The sequence below is a fragment of the Scyliorhinus canicula genome, chromosome 15 (assembly GCF_902713615.1).
Source record: "Scyliorhinus canicula chromosome 15, sScyCan1.1, whole genome shotgun sequence".
In the NCBI taxonomy this organism is placed as follows: Eukaryota; Metazoa; Chordata; class Chondrichthyes; order Carcharhiniformes; family Scyliorhinidae; genus Scyliorhinus; species Scyliorhinus canicula.
Window position 1 is genome coordinate 872,755 of NC_052160.1, and position 19,724 is coordinate 892,478.

Here is a 19,724-nt window from a genome sequence, read left to right on the forward strand (position 1 = left end):
CCATAAGCTGTGATAAGGATGCCGGGAAGTCAGACAGTAGTGAAAGTTGTCTAATTCCTTTTCTCTTTCCCAGATTTTGTCACAGCATTAGGGAGTAGAGAGAAAACAACAGCATGCTGTCTGACAAGGAGCTGAGGCCGTCAGAACACAGGCATAGGTCAGGCTGTAAAATATCAAAAACTGTTGAGTGTTTCTCAAGAGTAATCAGCATCTTTTGGGACTTGCACACAGTCTGTATATTAGAGGATAGAGGCTTCTAATCCACACAGGCAACCATGCAACTGGCTTAAATTCTATTTCATCCATGCCCTGACATTTCTGCTTTGACTATCACAATGTGCCACTTTGAAAAACACAACAAACAACTACAAGGATTTAACCAACATATACTCCCAGTATTGAAGGTGAAGAATTAGAGATATGTGGCAACATTTTCCAATTTTTCCTGTAGGTGCTGGCTGTGGAGGGAACGCTGGTGTGCAATTCCATGGCCTAACTCACCAGTTACAGCAGCACAAGGTACAGAAAATGCTGCAGCCTTGCTGACATTATCACACTGGCAGGGTGGGGCCTGACAGAGCCAGCTCCACTGCGAGGGTGCCCCAGTCTGCGTTAAATAACCCCCCTCCTACGCACTGGGGCAATGTCCCCCACACGCAAGGGGTACACCCCCAATGTAGCTCCCCGGGGGGGGCCCCCTTGACACTGCCTCCAGCACAGTTGTGCCAGGGCATGTCTCTCTCTCCACTGTAACATGCTCCTTAAAACCGGAGTCTTGACCAAGCAAATGCTCACCTGTCCTATCAAACACAGCAAAGCGTCACATTTTGTGAATAACATTCCTGTGAAAGGTCTTGAGGCCTTTTGATTCGCAAAATATAAGTTACTGTTGGCATCAGACTTCTAATCATTTTTAATCAGTCTGATTTAAAGATAAGGATAGAATATGGCCTTACAACGTGGACTGAATTACATCCACCCATCTCGATCCAATTATTCCTTGGCCTCGAATGCAGTTTCACTGCAGGCAACCTGCCCCAGGTCTATTCAAGTACAGATTGAGTCAGTTTTATTGGAGATATAGCTGACAGACCCATTAACCACTCACAGCCGGTGAGCTGCCTTTGGTAGTTCAGCCTTGGCCAGGAATGTTTGGGGAACGAAGGACAGAAGTCAGCATCTGACCATTTTGTAGCAGCTGAGAGCCTCAACAGATACAGCCATTCACTCCTCTGCCCAAAATATTGCGGTTCACATTTGAGGCTAATTACACAGTTAAGGATACTTACAGGCACAATCAACAATGTGGAAAAGAAGTTATTGAGGAACTCGAGAAGAAACCCTTCTGACGTTCTCATCTTCCCATCGATGTTTAACATCTTCGGCACTTCTGCAACAAGGCTGATTGCAGCTTTAAAGAAGGCATCAGCTGGTTAAAGAAAACAAGTGTAATTAGAATAATTCATACTTCTAACACTTTCACCATAAGTTACTTTCTGCACGTATATTTTTCCTGGCACCTACCCACCCTACGAATCAAGCTTTCAATTATATCGTTGGGCGAGCTCATCTTTTACTTATATTCTCACTACAGATAAGTGACCATTTGTAATGAATAACATGCCAATAACCCCATTATAAAATTAGAAATCTCCTGATCCATTATTTCAACAAGTTCTCACAACCATTTTTGACTCAACTAACAATATCGGGCAAATAATTCTCTCCAGTTTTATGGGCAGCATGGTGGTTAGCACTGTTGCTTCACAGCTCCAGGGTCCCAGGTTCAATTCCCGGCTTGGGTCACTGTCTGGGCGGAGTCTGCACGTTCTCCCCGTGTGTGCGTGGGTTTCCTCCGGGTGCTCCGGTTTCCTCCCACAGTCCAAAGATGTGTAGGTTAGGTGGATTGGCCATGCTAAATTGCCCTCAGGGTCCAAAATTGCCCTTAGTGTTGGGTGGGGTTACTGGGTTATGGGGATAGAGTGGAGGTGTGAACCTTGGGTAGGGTGCTCTTTCAAAGAGCCGGAGCAGACTCGATGAGCCGAATGGCCTCCTTCTGCACTGTAAATTCTATGATTCTATGAATTAGCAGGAAAAGAATGTGGATGGGCAGCTAACATGGAGCTCGCTATCCATCCCATTCCCATTAATCTGCAATTTTAATGCTGTTGATTTGATGACTGATATCGGCCCCGTCAAGACTCTAGCAAGTGGAGTCAGTCCTCAGATGTGTGCCCCTCTGCCAGGAAGTAAAGAAAACTTTCCTCAATGAGATACAAAGGGGCAGCAATGCTTCTCAGGCTGAAAGGTCTGTGCCCTCTCTGCCATTCTCACCACTTCCATCAGAGGGACAATTTTTCCTCTGATTATTTATTTTGCGAATGCAAAGTCCCTAAACCAGGCAGTTTCTTCCAGTGATGCTGTGTTGACTGCAGATCGACCTCCACGGAGCCTGTGGATTGGGCAATGAAATGGTGCATAGTTTTCTCTCTTCCACTGACACATAGGGGGCTGACACTAATGTCCCATCTATGAAGGTTGGCCAAGCAGGGGCCGTGGCCATTCCTGAACGTGTTACGGGTAGACCACTCTTTCCTTGGAAGGTTGTAGCCAGGCAGCTGTTGGGTTGTCGGTGAGACTGGTTTGTTATGTCCAATCTTTCCCATTCATTCATCCCGGTGGAATTTGCATGAAGCCTTGTCTGGAGGACTTTTCCAGATCGGCTTTCTTGATGGAAGCCGTACCATGGGTGGGCTGAATATCAGCATGGAAGTGGCAGTGAAAAATGAAAATGAAATGAAAATCGCTTATTGTCACGAGTAGGCTTCAATGAAGTTACTGTGAAAAGCCCCTAGTCGCCACATTCCGGCGCCTGTCCGGGGAGGCTGGTACAGGAATCGAACCGTGCTGCTGGCCTGCTTGGTCTGCTTTAAAAGCCAGCGATTTAGCCTTGTGAGCTAAACCAGTGGAGGCATTGCAAACCTTTTCTATCATTTTGTGGGTTGTTCCAAGTCAGCAGCTATGTGGAGGGGTGAGGTTTACCAGGACTGGGAGTGGGGTTCTTAGATTAACCTCTACTCTCGAACAGATCAGAATGGAACTGGGGAAACTCTGCATGGAGAGACTAAAGTCAAACAATTCATATAAAAAGCAGAATCTTTCTGATTATTATCTTAATTTTGATAGGCTATGGACTGGAGACAATTTCTTCATTTTGGGAAAGGAAGACAAACTGGGCTGCACACAGAGGGTAAATATCGAAAGAAATGTCAGACAATTTCAAATGTAAGTTACTCAATTCTAATATATTAATTTCAGTTTGTCTAAACAAATGCTGTGCCAGCAAAAAATCCCCTCTCGGTTAAACGGAGGATGGCAAAGCAAAAAAAAATGAAAATACTATTGTGTAGTTTTGTTCCACTTCAAAGTTGTTGGTCCAAAGTAGCAAACAATGGACGGTTCATCAAACATAAGCCAATCCAATTCTGCAGCAGAGTCAAAAGCAGATATGCACACAAATATTTTCTATTAACGATATATAAAATCTTATTGCACTGTTGAGACAAAAAGTTGAAAACCAATCAAAGTAAGCCAGTGTTCAGGATTGAGGGAGCTGGAAGCGAAGTATGGGCTGGAGCAGGGAGAACTGTTTCGGTATATGCAGGTTTGGGACTTTGCCAGGAAGGAGATACAGAGCTCCCCCGAGGAACCGTCTTCCACGTTGTTGGAGGAGGTGCTGGCGGGAAGTGGACTGGAGAAGGGGACAGTGTAAGCGGTATACGAGCTATTTTTGAAAAGGATAAGGCACCACTGGAGGGGATCAAAGCGAAGTGGGAGGAAGAGCTGGGAGAGGTTATAGAGGAGGGGGTCTGGTGTGAGGTGCTCCGGAGAGTGAATGCCTCTACCTCATGTGCGAGGTTGGGGCTGATACAGCTGAAGGTGGTATATAGAGCACACCTCACGAGGGCAAGGATGAGCCGATTCTTTGAAGGAGTAGAAGATGTGAGAGCATTGCGGGGGGGGGGGGGGGGGGGGGGGGGGGGGGGCGCTAATCACGTTCATATGTTTTGGTCCTGTCCAAAGCTTGGGGAGTACTGGAAGGAGGTGTTTAGGGTAATTTCCAAGGTGGTGCATGTGAAGCTGGACCCGGGCCCCCGGGAGGTCATATTCGGGGTGTCGGACCAGCCAGGGTTGGAAACGGGTGCGGAGGCAGATATCATAGCCTTCGCCCGAAGGCGGATCCTGCTGGGATGGAGAGCGGCCTCTCCACCCTGTGCCCTGGCGTGGCGAGGGGCGGGGGGACCTGTTGAAATACTTGACCCTTGAGAAGGTTACATTCGAACTGAGGGGAAGCTCGGAGGGGTTCTACAAGTCATGGGCACTATTTATTATGCACTTTCAAGAACTGGATAACATCGAACATTAGTTTGGGGGGGGGGGGGGTGCTGTGTATATTAAAGATGACTATGGGTAATCCCGGATTCCTTTTGGTCATTTGTTTATGTTAACATGCGGGCTGATGTTTGGGGGTAGGTGGGAGGATGGGATCATTGTTATGGGGTTTGACATATTTGTTGTTAATTATTGTTTGTTGTTGGTGGGTGTAAATTCGGGAGAAAATGTGAAAAAGGAGAATAAAAATATTTTTGAAAAAGGTAAGCCAGTGTTGGAAATATTAATGTCCATCCACGTCCTCAGTTCCAGATCCTATCTGCGTGCCGGTTTGGGTTATTTTTTTTTTTTTTTACAGCTGTCGATCTTTTGACATGATGAACCTTTAATGTAAAATCACCATAGCAACAACACAGTACCCTTTTGTTAAAAGATCTCAGGAACCAATTGATAAGTGACGTTAGTGAGGAGCGCACTGCAGCAACAACAAAAAGATTCTAGCTGGCACGCACTCATCCCAGGAGCTTTAACATTTATACAATTTACAGCTTCCCTTTGTATTTTAATGGCTTAGTCAGTGAAAGATTTAACAATCTGATGATTTTGGAATATATTGAAAATGCTTAAAAATAAGTTTAATTTACTCAAAGATGTACTTTCCTGATAGAGAAATAGAGATAATTTAACAACAGAAATAGTACAGAATGGATTTCAGCAGGCAACATCTCTCTGTTGGTGTCAGGCCGCAATAAGCTGCAATAAAACTAAAAATCCTCCCATCAGGCAACATTTATGGTCAGAGGAACAGGTTCATGCATTTAATCAGAATTGGAAGTTAGAGAAGTTAGAGATTAAGCACCAAGACAGGAAGAGGGAAGGAAAAGGCGTTTCTGAAAGAATGGGAGTGATTAAATGATAAAAAAGGACAATGGACGAAGGCACAAGGTAAATGCAAATGGTAATGTGACAAATAAAGAAACACAAGATGGGTCCCCAGGAGCAGAACCTGCAGTCTGACAAAATGGAAGCAGTAGATATCATCTTAAATTGTTCACCTTCATGTAGACTCTGATTTACTCTCAGTGATAAAGAAAATGGAAAGGGGGAAGCAGGTGGCGAGGGTGTGAGACTGGGGGAGGGGTGCAGTGTGGGAGGATAGATAAGAAAAATAGTTTGTTAACTAGTCAGAGCCTGGCAACATTGAGGTGGAAGTCAAACCAGGCGTGGGAAACATGTTACCCAGAGGGGGAAATCTTCCAAGTATTAAAACAAGCAATCCCATGAAAGATTTGCTAATAAATTTAAATATATTGGGTGGGATTCTCCGTTCGCTGACGCTGGAATCGGGAAACGCGATTGGGCAGAGAATCAGTCTCGACGCTGAAATCGTGGCGGGTGCCAATTTCACGCCAAATCACAATTCTCCGTCGCCTGGAGAGCAGCGACAGTGTTCCACTTGGCATGTACAGTAAAGACCCATGGCGTATCATTAGTGGGCCTGACCCGGTATTGTCCGGGGTCTCCGCAATTCTCTGCCTGCAATGGGGGGAATTCAGGCAGTGAGGTTCACTGGGGCATTTAAAAATTGTTGATTTGATTTATTGTCACAGGTACCGAAGTACAGTGAAAAGTATTTTTTTGCAGCCGAGGGAACGTACACAGTACGTACATAGTAGACAAAGAGAATAATCAACAGAGTACATTGACAAATGGTACATCAACGAATAGTGATTGGTTACAGTGCGGAACAAGGGGCCAAACAAAGCAAATACATGAGCAAGAGCAGCATAGGGCGTCGTGAATAGTGTTCTTACAGAGAACAGATCAATCCAAGGGTGAAATCGGCGCCGTGACTGCTGAGGGAGAGAGAGGGGGTACAGAAAGTGTCCAACATCACCATAGTTTCCCTGTATTGGTCATGATACCAACCTTGGCCAAAACCCTCAGCATTTCCTTGTGCCGTATCCCTCTGTACCCATCCTATCCATGTGTTTGTCAAGATGCCTTTTGAACGCCGTTAATGTATCTGCTTCGACAATCTCCCTTGGCAACGCGTTCCAGGCACTCACCACCCTCTGCGTAAAAAAGCTGCCACACACTTCACCTCTAAACTTTGCCTCACGGACCTTAAACCCATGCCCCCTGGTGACTGATTCCTCCAGCCTGGGAAAGAGTGCCTGCCCATCCACTCTATCCATGCCCCTCATAATCTTGTAGGCCTCTCATCAGGTTAGCCCTGAACCTCAGTCTTTCTAATGAAAACAGTCAGAGTCTATTCAGCCTCTCCACATAGCTAACACTCTCCAGACCAGGCAGCATCCTGGTAAACCTCCTCGGTACCCTCTCCAAAGCCTCCACATCCTTCTGGTAGTGTGGCGACCAGAATTGTGCACAATATTCCAAAGAGCACCATACTTCAGCCCACGCCTCCACTCTATCCTCCTAAACACCACCTAACCATTTTGAATAGCAAGGGCAATCTAGCATGGCCAATCCATCTAACCTGCACATCTTTGGACTGTGGGAGGAAACTGGAGCACCCGGAGGAAACCCACGCAGACAGGAGAAGAACGTGCAGACTCCGCACAGTCACCCAAACTGGGAAATCGAACCCAGGTCCCTGGCGCTGTGAAGCAACAGTGCTAAGTACTGGTGGTCGGGCACAGACCACCACTACCACAGCTTGCCAGCTGTGCACGCTGCTGACTGCCCACTGTAAACTTAGGGCCAAAGGTTGTATGGGTGTGTCCCCCCCCAGGCCACCCCCATAGGTGGCCACTGGTCCCAGCCGACCAATCAGCTGTAGGAGTGTGCTACAATACAAGTGCTATCTTGTTGGCTGGGATGAGTGTGTGTGGGGAGTGTAATGTGTGTGTGGGGCTGGGATGAGTGAGTGGGGGGAGTGTAATGTGTGTGTGCGGCTGGGATGAGTGTGTGTGGGGAGTGTAATGTGTGTGTGCGGCATGGGAAGGAGTGTGTGTGGGGAGTGTAATGTGTGTGCGCGGCTGGGATGAGTGTGTGTGGGGAGTGTAATGTGTGTGTGCGGCTGGGATGAGTGTGTGTGGGGCTGGGATGAGTGTGTGTGGGGAGTGTAATGTGTGTGTGGGGCTGGGATGAGTGTGTGTGGGGAGTGTAATGTGTGTGTGCGGCTGGGATGAGTGTGTGTGGGGAGTGTAATGTGTGTGTGCGGCTGGGATGAGTGTGTGTGGGGAGTGTAATGTGTGTGGGGCTGGGATGAGTGTGTGTGGGGAGTGTAATGTGTGTGTGAGGCTGGGATGAGTGTGTGTGAGGGAGTGTAATGTGTGTGTGGGGCTGGGATAGTGTGTGTGGGGAGTGTAATGTGTGTGTGTGGCTGGGATGAGTGTGTGTGGGGACTGTAATGTGTGTGTGGGGCTGGGATGAGTGTGTGTGGGGAGTGTAATGTGTGTGTGCGGGCGGGATGAGTGTGTGTGGGGAGTGTAATGTGTGTGTGTGGCGGGATGAGTGTGTGTGGGGAGTGTAATGTGTGTGTGTGGCTGGGATGAGTGTGTGTGGGGAGTGTAATGTGTGTGTGTGGCTGGGATGAGTGTGTGTGGGGAGGTAATGTGTGTGTGCGGCTGGGATGAGTGTGTCTGGGGAGTGTAATGTGTGTGTGTGGCTGGGATGGTGTGTGTGGGGAGTGTAATGTGTGTGTGCGGCTGGGATGAGTGTGTGTGGGGAGTGTATGTGTGTGCGGCTGGGATGGTGTGTGTGGGGGAGTGTAATGTGTGTGCGGCTGGGATGAGTGTGTGTGGGGAGGGTAATGTGTGTGTGTGGCTGGGATGGTGTGTGTGGGGAGTGTAATGTGTGTGTGCGGCTGGGATGAGTGTGTGTGGGGAGTGTAATGTGTGTGTGGGGCTGGGATGAGTGTGTGTGGGGAGTGTAATGTGTGTGTGGGCTGGGATGAGTGTGTGTGGGGAGTGTAATGTGTGTGTGCTGCTGGGATGAGTATGTGTAGGGAGTGTAATGTGTCTGTGCGGCTGGGATGAGTGTGTGTGGGGAGTGTAATGTGTGTGTGCGGCTGGGATGAGTGTGTGTGGGGAGTGTAATGTGTGTGTGGCTGGGATGAGTGTGTGTGGGGAGTGTACTGTGTGTGTGTGGCTGGGATGGTGTGTGTGGGGAGTGTAATGTGTATGTGCGGCTACAGCTTGTCAGCCTCCCGAGTGTCAATCACGGACCCGGCAAATCCCACACCATTTTTCATTGGAATCGATTGTGTTCCACTTGGCACCGGTGCTAGCCCCTCAATGATGCTGAATCTGTCCAGGTGTGGCGCCAATTTTGGCGTTGTGGAAATCCACGAATCCTGCGCGGCATCAACACGAACTCTTAGGAACGGAGAATTTCTCTGTTTGTCTTTAAAAACTGTACATAGATGCTGGAGAGTTGACAATGTATGAGGGTTTGCAGTTGATGTGTACTGCATGTTAGCAGGTTGAGCTTGTTAATCTCCCATATGATTCCTTCCTAATCTCGGCCAAACTAATAGAAAGGCAAAGAAAATGATACAAGGTAAAGGGCCAACCTTGGCCATCTCCAGCACCTCTTAAAAAGATTCATTTCAGTTATGAATTACAAGACAGCAGTAAATAGGGGCTGGTTTAGCACAGGGCTAAAGAGCTGGCTTTTAAATCAGACCAAGGTAGGCCAGCAGCACGGTTCAATTCCCGTACCAGCCTCCCCGAACAGGCACCGGAATGTGGCGACTAGGGCTTTTCACAGTAACTTCATTTAGAACATAGAACATAGAACAGTACAGCACAGAACAGGCCCTTCGGCCCTCGATGTTGTGCCGAGCCATGATCACCCTACTCAAACCCACGTATCCACCCTATACCCGTAACCCAATAACCCCCCCCCCCCCCCCCTTAACCCTACTTTTTTTTTAGGACACTACGGGCAATTTAGCATGGCCAATCCACCTAACCCGCACATCTTTGGACTGTGGGAGGAAACCGGAGCACCCGGAGGAAACCCACACACACACGGGGAGGACGTGCAGACTCCGCACAGACAGTGACCCAGCCGGGAATCGAACCTGGGACCCTGGAGCTGTGAAGCATTTATGCTAACCACCATGCTACCGTGCTGCCCCTAAGAAGTCTACTTGTGACAATACGCAATTTTCATTTCATTTCATTTTCAACAACAGACTGCAATCAAATTTCGTTTTCAAAATATAAAAAGCAGCCATTTTGTTCCAATTGCTTTCACGATTTAACTTCAATGTCGGACCACTTACAAACTCCCCATGCTGCAAAATCCAATAATCCTGCATTTAACTAAAACATTTATCTGTAACTTTATTGGGAAAACACACCTTGAAGAAAAGACAATCGATTATATTATGGAATTGTCACTTTTCAAAAGCAGCCTCTGATCTTTCATACTGATCCTTTGAGCTACTGCATTTTGGAAAAGTGGAAGACAAACTAGAGGACGTTTTTCTTAACGTGGCATCAGCTCAATTAGAATTTTTCTCACTCGTCTCTCATTCATTATTCTCGTCTCTCATCCATTATTCTGCTCTCTTCCGTACATCTCCGAAAATATGGTTCTGAAGTTACTTACACCGTCGATTGCGATTTCTATCATCCCACCTATTTGTTTAAGCCCCGAGGTAAGGAGCAACATGATACCACCAGATGGTAGCCATCCAGATCTGACAAAGACAGACGCCCCAGTACTGCTATGCTGATGATGAATTTTAAAGATTGGCTGCAAGATTGCCATCTCTTTCCCTCTCCATGCTCATCCTGTCAAAACACTCAACTCCCATTCTTGATCCAATTCCCACTAAACAGGCTGAATGTAGAATACAGAGGGCAAGTGAAAAATGTGATGTGATAAGAGAAACAAAGTGTGCGAGAAGAGACTGGCAGCACGGTAGCATAGTGGATAGCACTGTGACTTCACAGCTCCAGAATCCCAGGTTTGATTCCCGGCTGGGTCACTGTCTGTGTGGAGTCTGCACGTTCTCCCAGTGTCTTTGTGGATTTCCTCCGGGTGCTCCGGTTTCCTCCCACAGTCCAAAGACGTACAGCTAAGGTAGATTGGCCATGCTAAATTGCCCTTAGTGTCCAAAAAGGTTAGGGTTAGGGGGATAGGGTGGAAGTGAGGGCTTAACTGGGTCGGTGCAGACTCGATGGGCCAAATGGCCTCCTTCTGCACTATATGTTCTATGTATGTTCTAACGTAAAAGGGCATCTGTAACTCTTCTATAGGCATATAGTGGAACGATTAGAGAAGGTTGAGAAATTTGATAAAGGTATTCAAAATCATGAGGGGGTAGAACAGAGTAGGTCGAGAGAAACTATTCCTTGTGGCAGAAACAGAGGACACAGGGCCACTAGCAAAGATCAAAGGCAATATGAGGATTTTGAAAATATAAACATAGCTGGAGGTTAGACCTGGAATGGACTCCTTGGGTGTGTGAGGGAAGCAGTTTGATTAAACAGAAGGTATCTAGCAAGTGCAAGCTCAAAGGCACAAGAGCAAAGTGAGTCATTACGCCTGATTTCAATATTAGGCAAAATAAAATCTAACTGCAACTGCTCATTATGTGCAATGATTAAATGCCTAGCAACGAACAAGAGTATTCACAAACTATACAATATGGACAGGGTGTTCTATTTCAAGAATGCACAGAAAACCTAGTCAAAAATTGAGACGAGGTCACTTTTTGTAAAAGACAAATTAACACGATTCATACAAATGTACTTGATACCTTAAACATATATTAAATTGTTTAGAATTCACAGCTTTACAGTCTAACATCTTCCAGGTTGTCAAGTGTTTAATTACACTATAATCAGCGTAAGTTTTCTGGAGTGAAAGGTTCAGCCTCACTAAAAATATAACAGCAACAAGCAATTCCAGGTGCACATCCAAAAAAGAACAGTGTAAGCCGAGTTTACATCTTTTATAACAAATTTCTGGTTGAGATTCAAAGAGCAAGAACAACACTATTTAATTCACCATTTGGCTGCATAGATTCTCACAGATTTGTCTCAAACACTTTGATGTTTTTCCCGATTTCCATTGCCCATTTCCCACGGCACGAAGGCAACAAAGAAAGCAAAACACAACATCATTGTTCGAGAAAGGAGAGAGGAAATGGGGAACTACCAGCCAATTAGTCTGGCATCATTAGTCAGGCAAATGCTCAAATCATTAAAGTCTTAATGTTGCACTTGAAAAATGATAGCATGGTCAGACAAAGCTAACATGGTTTTAAGAAAGGGGATTGTTGTTTGACAAAATCATTAGAGGGTTTTGTGGATTTAACGGAAAGGTAAAGGGGAGTCAGTAGATTGGATCTGAATATTGGTTAGCAAGTCGACTCAGAATGGCTGAGACATTGCCATAGAGAAAGCAACAGGAAACTACAGGGCGCAATGTAACGGCCGCGTTGCTGTGGGCACGGATCTGGACACGTCAGTTAAATCACGGAAGAGGCCAAAATTGGGATTCACGCTGGGCGTGGATTGGTTCACAATCTAACCAATTGTTGATGGGTTCCCCATCCTGCCCAGATGTGACAAGACAACAACTAAGACCAATTAAGAGCAATCTGCATCTCATTAGCGAGATGGAAGCCCAATCTAACGGTGCCCCGGGAACAAATCCGGCTCCCCAGCGAGAAGTCGTGCGGGTGGCATGGAGCACGCCTATCCAAAACCGGCAGGCTGTACAATGGCTGCTGAAGAGAGCTGAGCAGCCATTTCCAATCTCTGGCACGGAGCCCAGGGACAGTGGAGCTGCTGCCCCAGTGCTGGGGGTCACCCCTCAGAGTGGGGGTGAGCCTGGGTGGGGGGTTTGCTGGGCACCATAAGTCGGAGGTTGATACTGGGCTGGAGGGGTGAGGGGCTTGGTCTCTGCGGGGCATCCAGGCCATCCTCACTACTGTGCATATCACAATTTAAATTCCACCTTGAACCAGTGTCCCCTGAGCATTAGGCTGGGATTCTGGAACACTAAGCAGCACGGTAGCACAGTGGTTAGCACTGTTGCTTGACAGCACCAGGGTTCCAGGTTCGATTCCTGGCTTGGGTCTGTGCCTGTGCGGAGTCTGCACGTTCTCCTCATGTCTGCGTGGGTTTCCTCCGGGTGCTCCAGTTTCCTCCCACAGTTCAAAGATGTGCAGGTTAGGTGGACTGGCCAGGGTAAATTGCCCTTAAGTGTCCAAAAAGGTTACGAGAGGTCATTGGGTTAGGGGATAGGGAAGTGAGGGCTAAGTGGATCGGAGCAGACTCGATGGGCTGAATGATCTCCTTCTGCTCTGCATGTTCCTATAAAAGGCCGAGTAAGTTGGGTCTATATTCTCTGGTATTAAGAAGAATAAGAGGTGACCCCCATTGGAGCATACAGGATTTTGAAAGGGCTCGACAGGGTTAGATAGATGAGGCGGTTCCTCTGTTTGGGGAAATCTAGAACATTGGCTCACAGTCTCAGGGTAAGAGATGACCATTTAGGAACCCAGATGAGGGGGAAATGGGAATACCGAGTATTCATGAGCTTTGCAATATGGACAGGTTGCTCTGTTACAAAATTCATCTATCCTAACAAACTACAGAAGATCAAGACTCTGGAATTCGAACACAGAAATCAGGAGTCAGTAATATTGTAGATACAACAGCACCTACACAGATTGGATATACCAGATGGTGACAACAACCAAATACTGGAAGAGGAACACTGCGATTACCGACAAACATTCGTCCCATAAACCTCTCCAGTAGTCAACACAAGTGCTTCACAGCAAGATAATTCTGCTTAACTTTACATCTTCTGATTTTGATAGATAAGACTGTATGAAATCAAACAGTAAAACTGTTGAAGCCAAGCTTTTTGAAACTTGGAAAGTCAGAACACCCAAGAGTAATAGGTGACCAGGTGAAAAGTACAACTGGAATCCTGTCACACGAGCTGTTAAGACTCCAAATTGACATCATCACCTTAAGTGAGCTCATCTTCATGGCGAGAGGCAGCTGGAGGAAACAAACAGGGAAGATGCACCTTCAACCAAAACAGAAAGGCTGATGACGACCCCCTCCATTGCAAAGGGATCTGGGGGTCCTCGTTCACCAGTCACAGCAAACGATGACTAGTGGTGTACCTTGGGGGTCGGTGCTGGGACCACGACTTTTCACAATATGCATTAATGATCTGGAGGAAGGTACTGAAGACACTGTTGCTAAGTTTTCAGATGATACAAATATCTATAGAGGGACAGGTAGTATTGAGGAAGCAGGCGGACTGCAGAAGGACTTGGACAGGCAAGGAGAGCGGGCAATGAAGTGGCAAATGAAATACAATGTGGAAAAGTGTGAGGTTATGCACTTTGGCAGGAGGAATGGAGGCACAGACTATTTTCTAAATGGGGAGATGCTTCGGAAATCAGAAGCACAAAGGGACTTGGGAGTCCTTGTTCGCTATTCTTTTACGGTTAACATGGAGGTTCAGTCGGCAGTTAGGAAGGCAAATGCAATGTTAGCATTCATGTCGAGAGGGCTAGAATACAAGACCAGGGATGTACTTCTGAGGCTGTATAAGGCTCTGGTCAGACCCCATTTGGAGTATTGTGAGCAGTTTGGGGCCCCGTATCTAAGGAAGGATGTGCTGGCCTTGGAAAGAATCCAGAAGAGGTTCACAAGAATGATCCCTGGAATGAAGAGCTTGTCGTATGAGGAACGGTTGAGGACTCTGGGTCTGTACTCGTTGGAGTTTAGAAGGATGACGGGGGATCGTATTGAAATTTGCAGGATACTGCGAGGCCTGGATAGAGTGGACGTGGAGAGGATGTTTCCACTTGTAGGAAAAACTAGAATGAACAGAATGTTGGAAGTTGGCGTCCCGTGGGGGGCTCCCTGGCGTCCCGTGGGGGGGCTCCCTGGCGTCCCGTGGGGGGGCTCCCTGGCGTCCCGTGGGGGGGCTCCCTGGCGTCCCGTGGGGGGGCTCCCTGGCGTCCCGTGGGGGGGCTCCCTGGCTGCGGGGCGAACGAGCCATACAAATCATCATTTACCTTGGTGGGAGTTTCACGTTGTCCCAATGTCTGCGTGGTTTCCTCTGGGTGCTCCGGTTACCTCCCACAGTCCAAAGATAGGTGGATTGGCCATGATCAATGTACAGGTTTACGGGGCTAGGGAGCGGGCCTAGGTGGATGCTCTTTCAGGGGCCAGTGCAGACTCGACGCGCCGAATGGCTTGCTTCTGCAATGTAGGGATGCTATTGATTGGAAGAACCGACTGGCGGCCAATAGCTCACCAACTACCCAGTGCGAAAACCCACCACGGGGTACTGCGCTGTGAGAAAACCCACCGCGGGGTACTGCGCTGTGAGAAAACCCACCGCAGGTACTGCGCTGTGTGAAAACCCACCGCGGGGTACTGCGCTGTGAGAAAACCCACCGCGGGGTACTGCGCTGTGTGAAAACCCACCGCGGGGTACTGCGCTGTGTGAAAACCCACCGCGGGGTACTGCGCTGTGTGAAAACCCACCGCGGGGTACTGCGCCGTGTGAAAACCCACCGCGGGGTACTGCGCTGTGTGAAAACCCACCGCGGGGTACTGCGCTGTGTGAAAACCCACCGCGGGGTACTGCGCTGTGAGAAAACCCACCGCAGGGTACTGCGCTGTGAGAAAACCCACCGCAGGGTACTGCGCTGTGAGAAAACCCACCGCGGGGTACTGCGCTGTGAGAAAACCCACCGCGGGGTACTGCGCCGTGTGAAAACCCACCGCGGGGTACTGCGCTGTGAGAAAACCCACCGCGGGGTACTGCGCCGTGTGAAAACCCACCGCGGGGCACTGCGCTGTGTGAAAACCCACCGCGGGGTACTGCGCTGTGTGAAAACCCACCGCGGGGTACTGCGCTGTGAGAAAACCCACCGCAGGTACTGCGCTGTGTGAAAACCCACCGCGGGGTACTGTGCTGTGAGAAAACCCACCGCGGGGTACTGCGCTGTGTGAAAACCCACCGCGGGGCACTGCGCTGTGTGAAAACCACACCTTGAGAAAACCACACCGTGTGGGTACTGGAAAATCCCAGTCATAAGAGCGCTAGAGACGTTCTACCAGCAATGCATCCACCCCATCCTCCAGATTCAATTGGAGGACTGTTGAAGAAGAGTTAGTGTCCTCCTTGAAGCTCGTTCCACATCGATTCAGGCAAACTCCTGCAAAATCAACTTTGATGGGCAAGACACTTTATCCAGTCGACCAAAATCCATCTCCCTGTCAGGTCCTATCTTTCAAATGGCCAGCGTTTTGTGAAGGACAAAGAAAACTCTCCCTGGAGTGTGGCAACATTGACATTAATGACTGGGAGAAGCTCGCTACCAAACATCCAAAATGGCTGCTTGCTCATCAAGCTGCATCAGGCTTCGAGTCCAAATGTTTTAATAATGAGAAGAGCAGCAACAGAAATGGAAAGAAAAAGAAGCAGATCTTGCACTCTGGATCCCACTACCTCATGGGACATGCTGCCCCATGTGCCCCAAAATCTGTGGGTCAATAATCGGCCTGTTCAGTCCCACTCGGACCAATGGTAGAAACCCACGACCCTGAATAGGGGTCATTCTCAAATTGAGGGATAGCCAATGTCAGCGGCAACTGTTGAAGTTAGTCATCTATCAGCAATAAAAACTTTAAACTGGAATGAAAGAATGGGCTGCACAGTTGCCGAGTGATTAGCACAGTTGCTTCACAGGGACCTGGGTTCGATTCCCACCTTGGGTCACTGTCTGTGCGGATTCTGCACATTCTCCCAGTGTCTGCATGGGTTTCTGATAAATCTTTGGCCAGTTTTGCAATCTGGAATGGACATGGATATGAATCCTAATTGATTAATATACTTTACCTGGTTTACGGTTTAGGCCACAATATTTTAGCAGCCACGTGTAACCAGAGGAGACTCCTGGGCCGATTTAAACAACTTGCAAAGGGAAATCACACCAACAGCAGCACAATGCAGTCTGCTTAATGTACTTAAAATACAAGTCTATGGCATCAATCCACTTCCAATTCTGATTAAGATAAATATGTTCATTTGGACAGTGGTTTCAACAAAAGAAACAGTTGTTCATAATAATCTATCAAATTATTTAAGAAGCAATTACATAGAGGGGAATGATTTCAGGATGTGAACAGACCTTCCTCATCTATAACTATCTTGTGAAGGATGAAAAGGTCATCTTAATATGGAATGAAGAAGATATCAAAGCCCTCAGGAGGTACAAGTCAGAGGAGACCTACACTCCTCTGTGAATTTAATTTATTTTAAATCTTTTACACTGAAAAAGTCCTTTTCACTTTACAAAGGATGTCGAGGCCTTGGAGAGTGTAATGGGGAAATTTACTGGAATGGGAACAGGGTGAGGGTTAAATGTAGAGACTAAATGCTAGGATTTCTCTCATTAGAGCAGGGAAGGTTGGGAGGAGATTTAATTGAGGTGTTGAAAGTTAAGAAGTGTTTAGATAAAGTAGGTTTGGAGAAATTGTTTCCACTGGTAGCAGGGTCTATAACCAGAGTCACAGATGTAAGTTAATCAGCAATAGAGCCACGGGTGAAGCAGGGAAAGCTATTACCTTTACACTCGCTGCCAGTTATGATGATCTGGAATGTAGTGCCTGCAGGGTGGTGGAAGGTGTTTCAATGGGGACTTTACAAAGGAAATATATATGTATTTGAAAATAAAAAGCTATCCAATTAGTCCTATAGCCCTGCAAAGAGTTGGCAGAGGAAGAATGGATCTCCTTCGCTGCATGATTCAAAGTGATACCTTGCCTAGTGTTCTCCACATGATTCAAATTAATTTATCAGGAAAGAGAGAAAAGAGAAAAACACAAGGACGAGCAGAAGATTGTCCCTCTTTGTGCCTCGACTGCAAGCATGACAAACATTTTGAATCAGATCAAACATCTTTTATTAAACCAAGCTACACTTATACTAAAGCACAATTGTTCTAATATATTCCGTCATATAAATCTCCTTGCTGGTTTTCCAAGTTTTCCCACCTAATATCTTAACCTAGATATTACGAAAACCCAAAGCAAATTGGGTTTATAAAACCTGAGCTGTTTCGGCTGCTCTCCACTAAAGTATTCAATTTTCAGGTATCTCTACTTTCACTAAGGAATACATACTATCAATAAGTCTGCAAAGAAATCATTACTTACTGCAAGAATTTAAAATCTACTTTTTGCAAATCGTCACAATAATTTGCACTTGGAAAAATGTATATGAGCAATTAGTGTGCAGAGAGTAAAACTGCTTTGTAACCAACCACCTGAGCATGGACTTCAGAACCTGTGGTGTTAAATATCACAAAACAATCTATTGAGTGAACAGTGCTAATCCCTACTTTATGAAATGCATTTAGGGCACCGATGGTGCAATACAAGAATTGAGCAATAGCCAGCGGCGTTAACCTCCTGCATCAGCTCTTTCCACAAGCTGTAAAAGTAGCTGACATCTACACTGTATACTGCAAACTGAGCAGAATATATAAAAATGACTGACCTTTTGTGAAGGTTAAAATGTCATTCAATCTCTGAACTTCTGATCAGTCAAATAGGGAAACTTATAATCACCAAAATCAGTTTCATACAACACCAAAATTTATACTAGAATTCAACAAACTTTATCACATTTATGTTTGCCATTCCAACTACTAAATACAAAACCCAATCTGTAAATGCATATGGAAAGTGGTCTTATGGAGCAATGTACTGTTCTGGCAACTGGAGTGAAGTTTAAAAGAGCAGTTGCATACATTTGAGCAATGGACTTTTCTGCCATTTTTAGATCACCCATGCACAGACCGTCCTGCCAGTTGTAACAGTCATTTTCCTACCACAAAATCCACTGTTACTGCGAACACACAACAACATGCTCGACTAGTACCAGTGGTAAAGGGACGATCCTTTAAAACAGAGATGAGGAGGAATTTCTTCAGCCAGAGGGTGGTAAATCTGTGGAACTCTTTCCCGCAGAAGGTTGTGGAGGCCAATTCACTGAGTGTCTTTAAGACAGAGATAGATAAGGTTCTTGATTAATAAGGGGATCAGGGGTTATGGAGAGAAGGCAGGAGAATGGGGATGAGAAAAATATCAGCCGTGATTGAATGGTGGAGCAGAATTAGGCCACTCAGTCCATTCAGCCTGCTCCGTCATTCGATCATGGCTGATATTTTTCTCAATGGGCTGAGTGGCCTAATTCTGCTCCTATGTCTTATGGAGAGACTACATTGCTCGGATTGTTCTCATCAGAACAGAAAAGATTAAGAGAAGACTTAATTGAGGTGAGCAAAATTCTGAAGCATCATGACCCTCAGCAAGAATGTCAGTAACCACAGTTACAGGTGTAAAAATCGACAATAGAGCAATGGGTGAGGGGGGGGGGGGTGTCTGTGTGTGGGGGAGGGGCACAGTGTTCATGTGAGTAGTGTTTGGGGGGGGGGGGGGGGGAATGGAGGGCTCCATTTTTTTATTTATTGTGTTGACCAGAGCCTGCATCACCAGCATTGTGGGACCCGCTCCTTCAGTCGAGCAAACCAACAGGGAAGACGGCGTTGGGGCAGCAGGTTCTATACGGTTCCTCTTGCCCACTGCACCTCTCTGTCGAAAATTGCAAAAATTCTGCCCATAGTTTCCTTAGTACAAAGCTGCGTCTGTCCCAAAACTTGAAATAATCTGAATATTATGATATGGCTGGAAATCGCAACACCAGCAAATTGGAATATTGACAGCTTCTCAAATGAACAAACTGAAAAGCAAAACTAGCATGGCAACAGTGGAGGGAGTAGCAGCTTCTTCACTGTGCAGCCTGTGGCTGTAACTGCCCAATGCTTTCAGATAAATCAAAGCAAAGCCTGAAGAATCCAGGAGCAGGTGCTATCCTTTATAAATTATTCCATTTTATTTCCTCGTCCAGATGTTAATACTGCAAGGTTGACAAACAAAAACTTAAGCTTTAAAAAGGTAATTGTGTAAAGATGGACGTTAGATAAATAGGAAATGAGAATATTGTAGACTAGCAAACAAGAGGTAAAAAAATGGTTTTTTGCAAAATCTGACATGTTAAATTTAAAGAACAGAGGAATCGAAAAGGTGACCGGAACTACAGAACTCTGCTTCTTAAATTCCCGAAGGTGATTGATAAAAGACTCTCAATGATATTAGAAAGCAGAATGCACAATCGCTCCCTGATAAAGAACAAATTGCTGGAAGATGAATCACAGGGTCCTGAAGAAACCAGAGTCCCGAAATGTAATCATATTATTCACAAAATAAATGAAGAGAAATCTCAAACTA

At 46.5% G+C, this 19,724-nt stretch overlaps 1 protein-coding gene across 1 annotated transcript in view; it reads right to left on the minus strand.

The window, feature by feature from the left end:
• Nucleotides 1-19,724, minus strand: part of vps35l (VPS35 endosomal protein sorting factor like) — a 131,988-nt gene that overhangs the window by 24,894 nt on the left and 87,370 nt on the right. The window contains 1 exon segment of the mRNA XM_038820076.1: nt 1,290-1,429. Within this exon segment, the coding sequence (XP_038676004.1) occupies nt 1,290-1,429 (140 nt within the window).